The sequence below is a fragment of the Mandrillus leucophaeus genome, unplaced genomic scaffold (genome assembly GCF_000951045.1).
Source record: "Mandrillus leucophaeus isolate KB7577 unplaced genomic scaffold, Mleu.le_1.0 Scaffold353, whole genome shotgun sequence".
Classification (NCBI taxonomy): domain Eukaryota; kingdom Metazoa; phylum Chordata; class Mammalia; order Primates; family Cercopithecidae; genus Mandrillus; species Mandrillus leucophaeus.
In genome coordinates, this window is record NW_012103732.1 from 2,612,620 (window position 1) to 2,632,584 (window position 19,965).

The 19,965-nt window shown below is 36.6% G+C and overlaps 1 protein-coding gene across 1 annotated transcript in view; it reads right to left on the reverse strand.

The window, feature by feature from the left end:
* The window catches only part of ANKRD32 (ankyrin repeat domain 32), a 75,104-nt gene that overhangs the window by 27,469 nt on the left and 27,670 nt on the right, over nucleotides 1-19,965 (reverse strand). Inside the window, exons 6-12 of the mRNA XM_011989442.1 lie at nucleotides 17,792-17,935; nucleotides 15,838-15,984; nucleotides 14,264-14,413; nucleotides 12,999-13,121; nucleotides 5,698-5,751; nucleotides 4,147-4,305; nucleotides 2,048-2,211 (exon numbers count right to left, since the gene is read on the reverse strand). Of these exons, the coding sequence (XP_011844832.1) occupies nucleotides 2,048-2,211; nucleotides 4,147-4,305; nucleotides 5,698-5,751; nucleotides 12,999-13,121; nucleotides 14,264-14,413; nucleotides 15,838-15,984; nucleotides 17,792-17,935 (941 nt within the window). The remainder of the gene's footprint in view (nucleotides 1-2,047; nucleotides 2,212-4,146; nucleotides 4,306-5,697; nucleotides 5,752-12,998; nucleotides 13,122-14,263; nucleotides 14,414-15,837; nucleotides 15,985-17,791; nucleotides 17,936-19,965) is intronic.

The following is a 19,965-nucleotide window of genomic DNA, read 5'->3' on the forward strand; positions in this document are numbered from 1 at the left end:
GAGGGGAAGGGAGAGGAGAGAGAGGAGACAGGAGAGAGGGCAGAGGAGAGAAGAGAAGTAAAGTGAAGCAGTCAGGCATGGTGGCTCATGCCTTTCATCCTGGCACTTTGGGAGGCTGAGGTGGGCAGAAAGCTTGAGCTCAAGTGTTGGAGACCAGCCTGGGAAACATGGTAAGACCTCATTTCTGCAAAAAATACAAAACCAGCCAGGCATGGGAGCACAGGCCTATAGTCCCAGTTATTCAGGAGGCTGAGGCTGGGAGTTTCAGGCTGCAGTGAGTCACGATTATGCCATTGCACTCCGGTATGGACAACAGAGTGTCTTAAAAAAAAAAAAAAAAAAAACTAGGAAATTTGGAAAACATAAGAGCAAAAGACAGGATACGGAGAATGATTGGACACACTCAGTAAAGTGGTGAAGATGAGAACTGAGACATATATAAGGGCTAACTCATGAAGGGTCTTACGTATTTCGCTAAGAAATTTGAACCATCTTCTATAGGTAGTTCAATGTATGTGAGTCAGTGAAGGACTTTAACATGGGAAATGACAAGATCACTTTGGAAAGAGCATACTGTGGGAGTACTTTGCAAGAAAAAAGGAAAAAAAGTAGACCTAAAATCAATAAAGCAGCTACTGCAATAGTTTACATAAGAAGCAATGGGAACTTTAAAATAAAGACAATTGACAGTGAAGAAAGGAATAGATTTGGAAATTATGAAGGATGTCAGCCACATAAACTCTATTTCCTCACATCATATACCTATGCTGGGCTCATACTGTTGGGCTTGTACTTTTGTGCTGGTATTGTGTTTACATCTCAGTCACTTTTAAAGTGCAGGAACTGTTATTTAAATCATCTTTTTAATCCCTAAAATGTAGTACAGTGTCTGGCTCTCCATAAGTACTCAAGAATTTGTTAAAAGAATGAATAAATACATGCGGGTTAACTGATTAGCTCACTATAAATATATCACAACCAAGATGGTATGTGAATCTTTATGATCTCAAAGAGCTAACCAGAGGTCTAGCCTTTGCATGGCTGGTCAGGTGTCCTTTCTCTACTATGAACATCCTGAAACTGGACATTTAGATTAAGAAAAAAAAAGATCTTCCCGGTCAGGCATGGTGGTCCACTCCTGTAATCCTGGCACTTTGGGAGGCCAAGTCAGGCAGATCACTTGAGGCCAGCAATTAGAGACCAGTCTGACCAACATGGTAAAAGCCCACCTCTACTAAAAATTAAAAAAACACAAAAATTAGCTGGACGTGGTGGCCCATGCCTGTAATTCCAGCTACTTGGAAGGCTAAGGCATAAGAATTGCCTGAGCCTGGGAGGCAGAGGTTACAGTGAGCCAAGATCAGGCCACCTCACTCCAGTCTGGGCGACAGAGCAAGACTCTTGTCTCAGAAAAAGATAAGATCTTCCCAGAAGAATAAGGGCTATCAAATACAGTTATTTGAATAGCAAGGGGAAAACATTTTCTGTTAGGGAGAAAGAAGGTGAAACAGAATTTCTGGAGACAATAACATCTGAAAGACAGAGGAAGGTCTAGGCAGTGACAGCATGTGCAGAAGCATGAAAGAGATGACATTTTTAGGAAATAATAAGTTCTGTTTTAAAATTCAAATTTCTAGCTGAAAAAAAAATAACTGAAGCCCTAAAATAGATACTATAGTTACAAATGTCTATACTTTTGGTGACAAAAACTGATGATATGCATATTCCATAAATTAATTTTCTTCATTTAAAAAACAATACGCAAATTTATATTTTGTTAAAAATAATAATGATTTGGCTTTCTAGTGAGTCCACTTCATGCATTCACTTTTTATTTTTTTAGTAAACAGACTGAAAAACATGACCAATACAGACTTGCCTTTTCATAAGTTTTGCAATAAATACAATACATATTTGTATTTGCAAAATACACTACACACACTTTTCCAAAAGTAGAAAAATACTTCTTTCATCAGTATCTTAAAAAAATACTTAGCATAACAACTATTCAATGAAATGTAGCATCGTCAAATGTGAAATTCCTTACCTGATAAGGACTTCTACTAAAGACCATGCTCCTTTCATACAAGTTGGACACTGAAACAACTCTAAATAATATCTTGACATGGCTGGAGACTTCCAAGGAGGATGCAGGTGAAGAAGAGCTGACAATATATGAAAGTATCGACCAGAAAATGTATCTATGTTATCCTATTATTTAAAAATAAACAAACAAATAAAACACTATAGCTAAAAGTAGTTTCACTTGCTAATTCAGTCTAAAACCAAAACAGTAACTCTGGCCTAACTTTCTTTTTTGAGAAGGAGTCTGGCTCTGTCACCCAGGCTGGAGTGCAGTAGCACAATCTTGGATAACCGCAACCTCTGCCTCCCGGGTTCAAGCAATTCTCCTGCCTCTGTCTCCAGAGTAGCTGGGACTACAGGTGCCCACCACCACGCCGGGCTAATTTTTGTATTTTTAGTAGAGATGGGGTTTCACTATGTTGGCCAGACTAGTCTCGAACTCCTGACCTTGTGATCTGCCCGCCGCAGTCTCCCAAAGTGCTGGGATAACAGGTGTAAGCCACCATGCCTGGCCTAACCCTGGCCTAAGTTTCTTGCCAAATATATGTGTTTACACAAATGAAAGCAGATAGAAGAATGATGTTTAGCTAATTAAATAAAGCAACCAAGAGGTACACTCTATGTATAGCTGATACCTGAATAACAGGTTTTAACTGCGCGGGTCTACTTACACATGAATTTTTTCCAATAAATGTAGCCTACCCTTCACATCCATAGGTTCCACATCTGCAACTAAATACAGTATTCCGTATTTGGGAGGCCTTGGCCTCTCAAAGTGCTGGGATTACAGGCACAAGCCACAGTGCCCGGCCTAGTAAGAAGTTTTAATTTCCTCACCTGTAAAATAAAGACAATTCCTGCCCTTGCTGCTAAATGAGATTATGCAGCTCAAAGAGGATGATATGTATGAATGCATTTTATTAGTTATTGTATTAATTATTTTCTATTGCCTTCAGTAGTGAAGGAAAAATTTTTCCCCAGTAGTAAGGGAAAATTTTACAATTACCTCTAAAAGAAAACCTTTAAAAATATAGTATTCATAGGATGTAAAACCTTCGTATGTGGAGGGCTGACTTTTCGTATAAGTGCAGGCTCTGAAGAACCAACTGCAGGACTTAACGCGCAGATTTCAGTATCCACAAAGGTCCTGAAACCAATATCCTGTGATAGCAAGGGATGACTCTATCTATACACTGGGTAATCCCTTCTATTAACACTACCTTAGATGAAATATTCATTTTCCTTTTCACAATTATAATGAGATTTAAGAGGTCTCAAATGTTACCTGAAAGGAACTAAAAGTAAGAAACTATTCATGCAACATGCTTACTTATCACCAACATAACATACCTGAAAAAACTGATGCCTGTTATGTTATCAAATTAGCACCTTGGTGAAGGGCATGATTAGAAAGCTATCTTTGAATATTTGCTTCTATTGGTTTACACAGTTTGAATATGTTCCCAGTATGGGCAACACAGCAAGACTCCATCTCTACAAAAAAATTTAAAAATTAGCCAGGCATGGTGGCACGTGCCTATAGTGCCAGCTACCTGGGAGACTGAAGCAGAGGGACTACTTGAGCCTAGGACGTTGAGGCCACAGTGAGCCATGATCACACCACTGCAGTCCAGCCTGGGCGACAGAGAGGGACCTTGTCTCTTTTTCTTTTTAAACAAAGAGTATGTTCATTATGTATACTATAAATAAAAATTATAATCGTCAATGTACTAATGGAGTAATTTACCAAATGTAATTCTAGATCACTGTAATCTGAGTTTTATATTTGATACTTTACTGCCGTGAGAAAAATTAGATAACCTTTTTCCCCAAAACAAAATTATCTTAGAAATCCTGAGAAAATAATTAGCTAAAGCACTAAGAGTAGTACCTAGTATATAGCTGGAAAACAGAAGAGTGGTAATAAATGGGTACTGCACTAGTGAAATGAAGAAAAAAAAACACTGAACAGAGAAACTGTAAACATACAAAAAATGAGAAAATGTTCACATTTTAACATTCTTTGAAAAAAAGATTATAAATCCTTAAGGCTGCTCTTACCTGTAGAACGTTCTCTAGAAGGGCATGAAGAATGCATACAGGAGGGATATAATGTGCCTGCAAAGTGGAAAGTTCTTCAATTGCTTCTTTAAAAAACTGTCCTTCTATGAGGCTTTCAATTAAATTTAATACACCTCTGGGAAATTCAGTATTTTTAACCTAAGAAAGGAAAGATTATATGATTCAGAGAAAAGAACGATAAAATTTTGCAATCAAATCTTGAATTAGTAAGAAGTTTTTTTACTTATTGATTTGAGACGGAGTCTCACTCTGTTACCCAGGCTGGAATGCAGTGGTGCGATCTCGGTTTACTGCAACCTCTGCCTCCCAGGTTCAAGTGATTCTCCTGCCTCAGCCTCCTGAATAGCTGGGCCTACAGATGCGTGCCACCATGCCCAGCTAGTTTTTGTGTTCTTAGTAGAGACGGGGTTACACCATATTGGCCAGGCTGGTCTCGAACTCCTGACCTCAGGTGATCCGTTTGCCTCGGCCTCCCTAAGTGCTGGGATTACAGGCGTAAGCCACCGCGCCCGGCCTAGTAACAAATTTTAATTTCCTCATCTGTGAAATGAATATAATTCCTGGCCTTGCTGCTGGATGAGATTATGTAGTGCAAAGAGGATGATATGTATGAATGTGTTTTATTACTTGTTATATTAATTATTTTCTGTTGCCTTCAGTAGTAAGGGAAAATATTGCCTCTAAAATAAAACCTTTAATAGGAATTTGCAGAGTTTGGTTGATAAAAAAGAGAAAGAGCTACAACGACATAGTTCTTTAGTGAAAAATTATTTTTTGGTTTTCTTTTAAACTTAAAAATGAACCCTATTAAAATATCTTTTAAATGTTAAGATATCATCAAGCACAAGCAACATTTGCAAAAAGTGAAAACTGATTGGGAGAATCATAAAATCACTCTGAGGATGTGTATTTATATAACTCTAAGAGCTTCACAAAACACATTCCCGTTGGTCAAACTATTCTTAATAATAAAAGTAACTACTTTGAATAATTTGAGTCAAAAATACTCTAAAAGACTACATGGAATTAAAAAATCCAGTTTAGAAGAATAAATAAGGAAACAAGGGCCTCAAGCCCCATTCCCTCCCTAATTTAACAATGGACTGGATATATGTATTGTGGGTTTATTTTGTTCTGAAATGAAAGTATGTAAAATAAAGTTATCATGTTCTTTAAATAACAAAATAAATACACTTTTGTAAATATCATACCAAAAAATTTTAATCTAAAAGTAGTCATTATGAAAGTTATGAAACACGAGAACAGGAATGTATATTTCACCTGTCATAAGCACGAGGTGTGTTGCTAATATTTGTGATCATTTTTTACTAGTATATGGAAACTGTTTGGCGTTTTGACAGAATATTTTTATCATTTCTGATTAGAGAAACTGTATTTCTTTATTTGTGCATACAACACATTACTTCTAATTGTGCATACAACACATTACTTTTATTCAAAATAACTAACAATAACAAAACACAAACTTCTTCTTTGCCGCCATCACCAATGCTGTTCCAAGTCCCTTACCTCTACATTGTACACTGGTTGTTTATCTATTCTAACGCAGTTGTATCTGACAGCCTACAAAAGAGCAACCATATAATTAATACAACATTTTAAGACTGAAAAATACATTTCAGCTTCCCCAAACCTTGGAAAAACATATAAAACAGATCCAGGAACACATTAATAGCTATAATTAATACGATGCTCATATTTACTCAAACTAGCAACTTTTATTATTTTAGGGAACTCTCACAACTATGAACATTTCTCTATTTTCTCCTTCTAAATTACAATAATTAAGTCATATTCACTTTGAAGATCTGAAGAGGTTCATTGTCCTTAGTGTCGTAATTATTAGAAATATAAATGGGGAAAGCATTTTCTACAAGGGTACATAGGAGAAAAAAACGTCAGTTACGTTTGCTATACAACCATATGTCAAATCTTGTTTTAAAACACCTATAATTGCATATTTAAAGGATTATCCTGGAAAAATATCTGCAACAAATATAATAAAGAGATAATACCCTGAGGCTGGGCGCTGTGGCTCACAACCTATAATCCCAGCACTTTGGAAGGCCAAGCTGGACAGATCACCTGAGGTCAGGAGTTTGAGACCAGCCCGGACAATATGGCAAAACCCCGTCTCTATTAAATATACAAAAATTAGCCAGGCGTGGTGCAGGCGCCTGTATTCCCAGCTACTCTCAGGAGGTTAAGGCAGGAGAATTGATTGAACATGGAAAGCGCAGGTTTCAGTGAGCTGAGATTGTGCCACTGCACTCCAGCCTGGGCAACAGAGCAAGAACCTGTCTCAAAAAAAAAAAAAAAAAAAAAACCTTGGAAGAAGGGGGCTTCAAAAAGGCTGACTTAAAGGTGCTTGGCACTCAACTCTTCCACAAAGGACTAAAACAGTGAGCAGATAATCACATATTGAATAGGTCATCTAAGAGAGAACATTACAATTCAAAAGTGACAGGGAATCTCTGAGGCAAGCAAACACAGAGAAGCAAAGCAGCTGGCTCAAATGGAACTGGCTGGGAGCCTGGAGAAACTACCCACTACGAATGGGAAAAACAAAAGAGAGATCTACACAGATTCACATTCCCACCATGAATTCCTGCAATCCTAGCCGCAGGAGAGCCCCTTAGTCCTCACAGGCCCAGAGACTAGTTTAGAAAGCTGCCTAGAGTCCACTCAATGGCATTATTCCAAAGACAGAGTACACGCTGAGTACTACATAATCTGCTGGCACCCAAGAGGCTGCAGCACGGTGCCATTTTGAGAGCCCAGACACTACCAGACTACATCCTGCTCTGGGGCCCAACAGTCCTTGGATATCCACAAGCCAGGAGCCCCACTGATATTCTTGTCCACCCAGAGGGCTGAAGTGTCATGATGCCAGCTGAAGTCAACAATGCAACTAGGTGGCCAGCACTCTTACCTACACAGTGTCCTACATCCTGAGAAGTAGGAGGTGGAGTGCACCAGGGAGCCCACGCTGGGGACAAAAGGAACCAAAGAAGGAGCTCCTCAGATCCTGACAGCCACCTGTCTGGGGCCTCTGTCACTGGCAGAAACCCTGTCCCACAGAGTTTCTGCGTGTTTCAAATCCTGCCCAGCAGCAGCATCGTCATACACTTGCATGTGGCTTCAGGAGGCCTGAGGACTAGTCTACTGGGGGTTGTCCCAAGGCTTAAGGATAGATCCACTCTGCCTGCTACTGGTGCCCACAAGCACCATCTGGAAGCCTGAAGACAGGCCTACCCCACCCACCACCACTGTGTAAATGCACAATACGAGGACTTGGGGATCAGACCGCCTTGTGTGCTGCAGCCAGAGCCTACAGGAACTATTGGGGGGCCTGAGGAGAGGCCTACCCCACTCTGACTACTAGCAATGCCACCAGAGCCCAAGTGCACTGCCAGGGAGAATGGGTATCAACCCATCCCTGTCCAACACTCCTGGTGCCTGTGCACACCATCGAGAGGCCTGATAACAGGACTACCTGGCCCACCGCAACAGGCACTTGAGCACGCTGATATGATGCCTGTGAACAGACCTGCCTCACTCACCACAGCTGGCACTCACACCCATCATTAGGGGCCTAAGAACAGGTTATCCCTGCATGCAGTCTCTGGCAATGCCACCTACACTTGTCATCCAGGAACATGGGGATCAACCCACCCATTCACCAACCAAGTACCCAAATACACCATCTGGGGGCCTAGGACAACCCACTCTGCCAACTGCCACTGCTGATGGGGCCCCAGCACATCATCTGAGAACCTGTGGATCGACCCATCACACCAGCTACCAGGAGCACCTATGCAAACAACTAGGGGGATCAAAGAATGAGCATGTCAAGCTGCCACTGCTGGTAACCACCCACATGTGCCACTTGGCCTGCTCGGCCTATTTCCACCACTGCTGGCACCCATGTTTGATACTTGGGGGCCCGAGGATTGGCCCACAACCAGTACTGCCATTGCCAACACCATGCACACCACCCAGAGACCTGAGGACCCACTCACCCCACTACTGTCACTGCTGGCACCCAAGCAAGTCACCAGGAGGCACAGGGATTGGCCTACCCAGACCTGTGATGACTGGTGTCCATGTATATTGCCCAGGGACCCAAGAACCAGCATGCACAGCCTGCTGCCACCACCACTGCTGCCCAAGGATCACCCGCCTGTGTCCACATCCCCAGCAATGCTTCATTATAGCCTCCACTAACAAATGCAGCCTAAGCCACTGACAAATTCAAAGATAACACTGTGGATGACTACAGATGAAGAAATCATATGGAGACTACACCAATGTGCTCACATCTGGCAAAACTAAAGCACTCGATCCAAACTACACTATAGATACAACTATAGAAAAAAGTCTTTCCCTATGAAAACCAATTCACAAAATTTGAAGTGACTGTTACACCAGATACACAGATAGCAACATAACTACACAAGAAAGGTGAAAAAGCAAGAAAACATGGCACCTGTAAAGGAACACAGTAATTCTCCAGCAACAGATTCCACCAAAAAGGAAACCAATAAAATTCCTGAAAAAAAATTAAAATGATGATATTAAAAAAAACTCAGTGAGATACAAAAGAACACAGATGAACAATACAAAGTAAGCAGGAAGATAATTCATGATCTCAATGAGAAATTCAACAAAGAGATAATCATAGAAAAGAACCAAATAGAAATCATGGAACTTAAGAATTCAATGAACGAAATAAAAAATATAACAGAGAACTTCAGCAATAGACTAGATAAAACAAAAGAAACTATTTCTAAACATGAAGACAGGTCTTTTGAAATAACAGACAAAAAGAAAAAAGCCTAAATGACATATGGGAAACCATAAAGTAAAGAAATATTCCAATTTTGAGAGTTTCAGATGGAGAAGTGATGGGCAAAGGCACAGAAAACCTATTCTAAAAACAATAGCTGAAAATGTCCCAAGTGTTATAAGAGCTATTTCCAAATAGATTCAATCCTCAAAGGTCTCCAAGGCACATTACAGTCAAACTATCAAGTCAAAGACAAAGAAAGAATCCTAAAAACATCAAGAGAAAAAGCATAAAGTCACATATAAGGAAATCCCAATCAGGGTGACAACAGATTTCTCAGCAGAAGCCTTATAAGCCAGGAAAGAATAACATGACACGTTCATAGTATTGAAAGGAAAAAAAACAAAAACAACAACAACAACAAACCCAACTCAACAGGCAAGAATATTATACCCAGAAAACCTATCCTTCAAAAATAATGGAGAAATAAAGTCTTTCCCGGACAAGCAAAAACAGAGAATTCATTACTAACAGACCAACCACACAGGAAATGTTTAAACAAGTTCTACAATTGAAAGCAAACAGATGATATCCACCATCATGAAAACACAAGAAAGTATGAAACTCACCGCAAAGCAAAAATACAAATAAGGGCCAAATGTTACCAATACAAAAAAACCACCCAACTGCAATGATAAACAATAAAAGAAGAAATGAAAAAAGGACTTACAAAACACAAAACAATTAACAAAATAACAGGAGTAAGTCCTCACCCATAATAACCTTGAATGTAGATGGATTAAAATCTCCACATAGAAGATATAGACTGGCTGACTGGCTACATATATTTAAAAAGCAGTGTGTTGCCTATAAGAAACTCTCTCCACCTGTTAAAACACATAAAGACTGAAAGTGAAGAAGAACGGAAAAAGATATTCCACAAGAATGGAAACCAATGCGAGCAGGAGTAGCTATACTTACATCAGAAAAAGCTTTCTAAGTTAAAAACTGTAAAAAGAGATAAAGAAGGTCATTACATACTGATAAAAAGATCAATTCCGCAAGAGGATATAACACTTCTAAATATCTATGCACCCAACTTGGAGCACCCAGATATATAAGGCAAATATTACTAGATCTAGAGGGAGACAGAGACTTCAACACAGTGACAGTTGGGGCTCTACTACCCCATTCTAAGCATTGGACAAATTATTGAAACAGAAAATCAAAAAACAAACATTGGATTTAAACTGCACTTTACAACAAATGAACCTAACAGACATTTAAAGAACATTTTATCTAACAGCTGTGGAATACACATTCTTCTCATTAATATATGGGACATTCTTCAGGGTAGACATTAGGCCATAAAACAAGTCTCAAAAAATTTGAAAAGATTTGAAGTCATATCAAGTATCTTTCTCAGGCAACAATGGAATAAAACTAAAAATCAGTAAGAGAAACTTTGGAAACTGTACAAATACATGTAAATAAAATCACATGTTCCTAAATGACCATTGGGTCAATGAAGTAATTGAGAAGGAAATAAAACATTTCTTATAATAAATAAAAATGGAAACACAACATACCAAAACCTATAGAATACAGCAAAAGCAGTGCTAAAAGGGACATTTACAGAAAAAATGCCTGTATCTAAAAAGTAGAAAGATTTCAAATAATCAACCTAACAATGCACCTCAAGGAACAAGAACAGCAAGAACAAACCAAATCCCAAATTAGCAGAAGGAAATAATAAAGATCTATTATTATTTAGAGTAATTATAAATTAACAAATATTTATTAAAGATATATAATGTAATAAATTTTTATAAATAAATAATAAAGAGCAGAATGAAACAAAATAGACTTAAAAATACAAAGGATCAATGAAACGTTAATTTTTTGAAAAGATAAACAAAATCAATAAGCCATTGGTAAGACTAGCAAAGAAAAAAAAGAAAAAAACCCAAATAAATAAAATCAGAAGTGAAAAAGGACACATTACAATTGATATCAAAGAAACACAAAAGAATATTAGAGACCATTATGAACTATACACTAACAAATCAGAAAACTTAGGGGAAATAGATAAATTCCTGGACACATAAAACCTACCAAGATTGAATCAGGAAGAAACAGAAAACCTGAACAGACCAATGAGTAATGAGATTTAATCAGTAATAAAACTCTCCCAACAACAACAACAAAAAGCCCAGGACCAAAAGACTTCATTGCTGAACTCAACCAAATGTACAAAGAACTATCAACAGAAATTTTCAAACTGTTTCAGAAAATTGAAGGGTAGGAAATTCTTCCTAACTTATTCTACAAGGACACCATTATCCTGATACCAAAACCAGACGAAGACACAACACAAAAAGAAAACTACAGGGCAATATCCCAGAGAAACGCAGATGCAAAAATCCTTAACAAAATACTAGCAAACGAAATCTAACAACACAGCAAAAAGACAATACACTATAATCAAGTGGTATTTATCCCAAGGATGCAAGGATGGTTCAATGTATACAAATAAGTAAATTAATAAAGACAAAATGAAGGACAAAAACTATTTGATCATTTTAATATATGCAAAAAAGCATTTAATAAAATTTCTTCAACATCCCTTCATGATGAAAACTCTCAACCAACTAGGCACAGAAGTACTTCAACATAACAAAGGTCATACCTGACAAACCCATAGCTACCTTCTGTGAAATGGGAAAAACATGAAAGCCATTCCCCTAAGAACTGAAACTAGAAAAGAATGCCTACTTTTGCCACTTTTATTCAATATAATAACTGAAAGTCATCCTCACCAGAGCAATCAGGCAAGGAAAAGAAAGAAAAGGCATCCAAATTGAAAAAGAAGTAAAATTGTCCCTCTCTGGAGACGACATGATCTTATATGTAGAAAAACATGAAGACTTGAAAAAAAAAAATCACTTAAAACTGATAAATGAATTCAGTAAAGCTGTGAGATAAAAAGTTAACATTCAAAAATCAGTAGCATTTCTATATGCCAATAATGAACTAGGTATAAGTCAATCACGAAAGCAATCCCATTTACAAGAGCTCTAAAAATTATACAATACCTAGGAATATATTTAACCAAGGAGGTGAAAGATCTCTATAAGGAAAAAACTACAAAACACTGATAAAATAAATTGACATGGACATAAACAAATGGAAAGACATTCCATGTTCATGAGTTTGAAGAATTAATATGGTTAAAATAACCACACTGCTCAAAGTAATCTACAAATTTAATGCAATCCCTATCAAAATATCAATGACATTCTTCTGTGAAACAGGAAAACAATCCTAAAATTTGTAAACAACCACAAAAGACCTTAAATACCCAAAGCAATGCTGAGCAAGAAGGACCCAAATATCCAAAGCAATGCTGAGCTGGAGGCACACACTACCTGACTTCAAAGTACACCACAAAGCTATAGTAACCCAAACAGCCTGGTACTAGTATAAAAACAGACATCTAGACCAGTGAAGAACAGAGAATCCAAAAATAAATCCACATATTTAAAGCAAACTGATTTTGGACAAGGTGCCAAGAACATTCACAGGGGAAAGGACAGTCTTCAATAAATGATGCTGGGAAAATCGGATAATCATAAGCAGAATGAAAACTAGACTGTTATCTCTTCACCATATACAAAAATCAACTCAAAATGAATTAAAGACTTCCAGGTAAAACCTGAAACTATAAATGTACTAGAAGAAAACATAGGGGAAACACTTCAGAGCATTGGTCTAGGCAAAGATTTTACAGCCAAGACTTCAAACACATGACTTATCTGTGACATTATTGAGGTATAAATAGCACATAATTCAGCCTGTTTAGTAAATGCCCAAATACATTACTGTATAATAGACTAGTAAACTAAGAAAATCATTTTAAGACATATTAAACATACTAATGAATCATATGTATATATGTATATATTTTGAATACACTACAGGACAGGATATTATACAAAATTTTTCATGTGCCAAGTTTTACCTGAGCTCTATATATGTGCTTCCTTAAGGCATTTTTTATTTCAACAACATCCACATCTGTCTTGATAGCCATGGCTTTTGATTCTTTGGCATATTCAGCAAAAATAGAATTCTTCATTTCTTTCTACATACAGCAAAGTAAAATGACTTTAGAAAATGTACTAAAGACAGTGTCAACATAGATATCACAAAGGACAATATAAGAGGAAAACATTCATACCTTGTTAACAACAAAGATCCTCACAATCATATATCAAGATTACACAATGAAAGAAAAAGCTCAAAAAGCAAACATTTCAATTTGTAAAGAATTAACTGATATTTACATATGTACTTTCTTAAGGTACTTTTCACTTTATCCTGCTCCAAATCGTTCCTGGAACTGCTTTTTTGTTGTTGCCATGGTCATACAAAACAAAATTCATTACTTATTTATCATTTTCCTGAAATTCTTCTGAATATATGCATATATACATTACGTGGCATTTATTTATGCATTTAGGTATTTATTTTTGAGATGGGGGTCTTACTCTTGTCACCCAGGCTGGAGTGCAGTGGTACAATCTTGGCTCACTGCAACCTCTGCCTCCGAGGCTCAAGTGATCCTCCCACCTCACCCTCCCAAGGACCTGGGACCACAGGCACCCACTACCATGCCAGCTAATTTTTTGTATTTTTGGTAGAGATGGGGTTTCACCATGTTGCCCTGCTCTCACACTCCAGAGCTCAAGTAATCTGCCCCGTTGGCCTCCCAGAGCGCTAGGATTACAGGTGTGAGCCACCACATCCAGCCCAGGGTATGGTTTAGATTGTTTAAAAAAGTCATACTCTAGAGAAAATTTACCCAAGATGTATTCAATTTTAAAAACAAGATATCTCATTAAAAATGGTCTGTATTATACAAAAGAAAGAGCAAAACAAAAAATAAAATTTACATTGGAAAGTATTACCCAAATATACACACATGTAGTTTTAAAGATTTTTTCATTTTAAGAAACAGTCTTTTCCAGTTTCTTTTTCTTATTCATTACATTCAGGCAAAACAAAATTCACTGAATACCTTGATTATTAACTCAGATTTCTTTGTATATGCATGTACAAATACATTTACTGTGGACCAAAGTTAACTGGGATATTAACTATGAATATTACATCAGACTGACTTAAGATTTTTTCTTAAAACATGTAGTATTACATATCTTGATTATATTAGAGAACAGCCAAAAAATAAAAAAGAAAGCTATAGCTTAGCTTACAAAGCTTTACCTGATCTCTATTATATATGTGCCTTCTTAAGGTACTTTTAATTTTTTCATGTTCAACGTCTTTCTTGCAATTGCTTTCTTTTTCTTTCTTGCGTTTTCTCCTCAAAGTATAACTCCTCTGAACATCTTCATCTTTTTTCTTAATTTCCTTCTACATGTATTTAGACCACAATTAAATCTCAACATCAATGACTTATGTTACAAAATCCAAATAAACTCACGAGTGACTTTCACACAAGTATACCACATTAAAAAATAAAGAAGTACGGCCGGGCACGGTGGCTCACGCCTGTAATCCCAGCACTTTGGGAAGCCAAGGCGGGCGGATCACCTGAGGTCAGGAGTTAGAGACCAGCCTGACCAACATGGAGAAACCCCGTTTCTACCAAAAATACAAAATTAGCCGAGGGTGGTGGCATATGCCTGTAATCCCAGCTACTCGGAAGGCTGAGGCAGAATCACTTGAACCTGGAAGGTGCGGGTTGTGGTAAGCTGAGATTGCACCATTGCACTCCAGCCTGAGCAATTAGAGTGAAACTACATCTCAAAAAAATAAAAATAAAAATAAAAATAAAGAAGTATGTACAACAGAATCTCATCCATTGATGGAGTAGGTGTACATTAGTAAAATATTTTGAAAAAAGTTGGACACTGCCCAGTACAGTTGAACATACACAGTCCTTATGACCCAGCAACTCCATTCCTAGGAATATACCAACTAAGCTAGAGAAATTACTAAACATGTATCCCAAGAGGTATACAAAATAATGTTCACATTATTCATAGCAGAATTGTTCATAATTGCAAAAACTTAACAATCAAACACATAAACCAATAAAAAGAAGCCCAAAGGCTTATCAACAGTAAAATGGATAAAAGATGTAATTGTGGCACAAACAGTAAAATTTTATATACACCAGCAAAAGAAGTCTATAATAACAAACTATAAAATGTTCATGAATAGACAAAGCTAAACCATATAGAGTTAGAGATACACACATAGCTGTTAAAATTATAATGAAAAATAAGAAAAGAATGAACACAAATTCTCAGACAAGGATTACCTCTAGGTAAGAGGAAGAAAGGGGATGTATTAGAAAATGATACAGCAGGTTGGGCGCAGTGGTTCATGCCTGTAATCCAAGCATTTTGGGAGGCCGAAGCACGCGGATTACAAGGTCAAGAGATCAAGACCATCCTGGCCAACATGGTGAAACCCCGTCTCTACTAAAAAAATTACAAAAATTAGCCAGGTGTGGGGGCGTGCACCTGTAGTCCCAGCTACGCGGGAGGCTGAGGCAGGAGAATTGCTTGAACCCATGAGGCAGAGGTTGCAGTGAGCTGAGATTGTGCCACCGCACTACAGCATGGCGACAGAGCAAGACTCCATCTCAAAAAAAGAAAAAAGAAAATGATATAGCAGGTCTTAGAAAACCGATAATGCTCTATTTCTTAATCTAGCTATTGGATACAATAACTCATTTTTACACATTTTTTAAAAGCTGAAGAAAACTGTTCTATAAACACTATATATATTAAAAATAAATAAATTTTTTTTAATTTAGAAAGTTGTACCTGATTTTCATATGTATGACTTCCAAAGGTATTTCTCATTTTGACAAATTTCAAATCTTTACTGGAACCACTGAATTTTTCTTTTTTGTGATGTTCACTCAAAATAGAACCAACATTAACATCTTCATCATGATTTTGCATTTCTTTCTGCATGTTTGTAAAAGCAATTTAGTTAAGACTGTGGATTAAATATAGCCTTAACGCAATCAACACAAGTCACAAAAGAAAAACCCATCCACGAAAGTAGGTTTTGTAAAATATACATAGAAGGTTAAATATAGTAAAGAGCCCTCTGAATTATGTAAGATAAAGCAGAACATAATTGTTTTCAGTTCATAAAGCTTTATAGTACACATATATGCTGCAGTTTACCTATGTGCTTAACTCAGATTAAGAAGTATTAAAAATCATGTTGTTTAATCATTATACCAAATAGCTATTTTTAAAAAAGGGTATTTCTACTTGAATTTTACATACATAATTTGAGTCCTAAAAAGAACTCAAGAAGACATATATACAGTCATGACCTGCTTAACGATGGGGATATGTTTTGAGAAGTACATCGTTAGGTGATTTCATCACTGTGCGAACATCAGAGTCTACCTACACAAACCTAGATAGTATAGTCTACTACACACCTAGTCTATATGGTATGGCCTATTGCTCTTAAGTTATAAATCTTTACGACATGTTACAGTATTAAATGCTATAAGCAATTGCAACACAATGCTGAGTATTAGTGTATCCAAACATAGAAAGAGTAAGTAAAAATATGGTATTATAATCTTATGGGATCACTGTCATATATGGGGTCCGTTGTTGACCAAAACATCACTATGTGTACATGACTGTAGATGTATTTTAATAATTTCCATTTATCTTAAATGTCTATTTTATTTTTTGCCATGTTTATTCAAAACTAAATTTATTTTAATAACTCCATCATCATTTTACATTCTTCTCTATATGTAAAAATGCTATATACTGTGGTTTACAATGTATATTTCACAATAGGCACATCAACTCAAAACAGCTTCTCATTAAAACATGCACATATAGTAAATTACAAGAAGTAGTCAGAAGTCACATAAATATCAATATACACTGGAAAAGTCAGAAAAAAATGCAAAAATATTTTAAGTTTGGAAAGTTTTAGCAAATCTTGCCATATCCAATTTCTTAAGGAACTAAGCAATTTTAAAAGTTCCAAATTATTCCTAGAATTAGCTTTCAAAACTACTTGACAGATACGGTAAAAACAATTTATTTTGAATTTCTTCCTAGTTATTCATAAAACTTTTAGTTTAGACTAATAATTATCAAGTTAATAATTTGATAAATTAACCAAATAGACTGCTTCATAAAACACAATATGAAACTGAACATAACTGAACATTAGCTCTTCTACAGCAGAACTAATAATGTCCTTTTTGTGGTTGCTACTGCTTTTTGAAAAGTTGTACTTGACAGCCACCATATATGCTTTCTTGAGGTACTTTTCATTGCTCCAAGTTCAAAGTCCTTCCTGTTTTATTGTTTTACAAGTTAATCAAACTAGAATTCATTTGTGTATTTTTAAATTTTATTCTATATAAATACTTGAATTTACATGAATTATAAATATATATTGTGCTCTCAGGTAAGAAAAATGCTTTATAAGACACACATGTTACCTAAACATACAGTTTTTAAGTAATTACCATGTGTTGAGAACACACTATATATAAGGAACTCTGTATATTTCCAGACGCATACAAACATTACTTCATCAACAAGAGTTCCAAAGCAGAGACAGAGGACAATTTCCTAACATGTTCAAGTCATGGACTATCAATACATGGTTCAAACACCAGCTTTCTGATTCCAAAATCTGTTTTTTTCCACCATACTTTGCCTCTCAAACAATTCTGCAAGAAACATCAGCAATGTATGTTTTCCAGCCTATAAAGTTTACCTGGGTTCTATACATGGTCTCTTTTAAGGCACCCTTCATTTCAAGAAATCCTGCATCTTTCCTGAAATCTTTGTTTTTTTCTTCATTACTATGTTCAGTCCAAACAGAATTGGTTTGGGAATCTTCATCATTCTGAATTTCTTTCTGTATGTATGTAAAAATGGTTTAGGCAATCATCTAAGTGTATTTTCAATACTACATACATTTTATGGTATTCAGCCTTAACTATAATTACATAATACTTTGTTAGTCAAACAAGTAGGTAAAATGCACCCTCTTAAATCAAAGTATATTAAACACTGATAAAAATCTTTCAGGGAAAAAATTCTTAGAGCAAAGGTCCTGAATAATAAAGTGATTTCTGCATATCTCAAGAAAAGGTAATGCTCTGTTGATCTATTAACAAGTCATTTTTATGAACAACCAAGAACAAAAATATTTTATCTAGTCCCTGTTCAAGCTAAAGTTACAATCTAGATTTTACAAATCATCAATTATAGATAGACTTTTTCTTGGATTATTTTTCAGTTTTTTACTGTTAAGACTTCTCACTTGCAAGTATACCCCACACAGAGAGGAAAAGGTTACACAATACTTTTCCTCGTACAGCAATGAACAACAATGATCTTAACATAGCTCTATCTCAAACAACTAAATTTCTCTTGTCAAGGAACCCAAACTGAATTCATAAATTAACTTCTAATAATTACTTTAAAATTTATTGCATATATACTTATACATATAATTCTGTAAGTTTAGTAATATAAACAGCTGGGAGTAAAAGTGAGTTCAAGACAGTTCCCAAAATGTACTTATGAGAAGCCGTTCAGGCTGGGCGCGGTGGCTCATGCCTGTAATCCCAGCACTTTGGGAGGCTGAGGCGGATGGATCACGAGGTCAGAAGACCAAGACCACCCTACCCAACATGGTGAAACCCTGTCTCTACTAAAAATAGAAAAATTAGCCGGCCGTGGTGGCGCGTGCCTGTAGTCCCAGCTACTAGGGAGGCTGAGGCAGGAGAATGGCTTGAACCTGGGAGGCGGAGGTTGCAATGAGCCAAGATCGTGCTTGAACCTGGGAGGTGCAGGCTGCAGTGAGCCGCACACCACTGCACTCCAGCCTGGGTGACAGAGCGAGACTCCGTCTAAAAACAAAAAGAAAGGCTGTTTTCAGAGATTCACAATCTCTACCCAAAGAGACTGAAGAATCACAGTCTTCCTAGGGAACAATTATAAAAAACCAAAAATGTGTTAAGATCTATAACATGATCTTTAGTTCCCTCTCACTCACACTTGGCTTCCTATGTTAAAATGAGGGCTGTTCTTTTAGCAGGCTGCAATCCTGAAACCACAGAAAAATCCCTGAGAACAGCTGATTGAATTTCTTTTTCAGAAACTCAGAAAGGTGAAACTGAAAAGTAAGAAAATAAAGACTTTTCTCCCTTCCTATTCCTGGGACCAAAGACTGTATCAACAACAATTTCTGTTAAGGGCAACTTGCAGGTGGGGGGAAATGAGTTTCTGGCTTTAAATTTTACATGGTTGGCAATGGGAGGATAAATCCATAGGCTTAGGTCCTCAAAAAGTGTCCAGAATACAGGATGAATTAATCCCATATACATTCTCGTTACGGAGAATGCAAGGGAACATACCACTATCATCAGCAACGAGACAAGAAATAAACTGTTTCTTAATCCTGAATATATTTACTTATGTGTCCATTTCAGATGCTACATATGAATCTGTAAATTAGGATGTATGACACTAGTACCCTATGTAAGTTTTTAAAAATCACAATCTGATACAGAAGGTATAACATTTGAAAGTTTTGAAATTAAATAATCTATTTTCTATATAGCTAAACAAATGATCCACAAATATTTTTCTCTAAGCCACTAATACTTTGTCTAATTGGTGACTCTTATGAAATATAAAGAAATTATTTAACTATAAATATTCATTTTTATTCCTTATAAGTGTCTTAGTGTCAACTTATGTACTAGGCATTGGGTTAGGTGTTTGCCTCCTTTTATAATCTAGGAAAGCCAGTCCAAGACTAGTATATTTTATACAGGATAGTGCTATGCACTAAAGAATAACTAAAAGTCTGCTTAATCAGCTACTTATTCTATCATCTAGGAGTAGGGCAACACAGTTGTGGCAATGAGAGTTGGC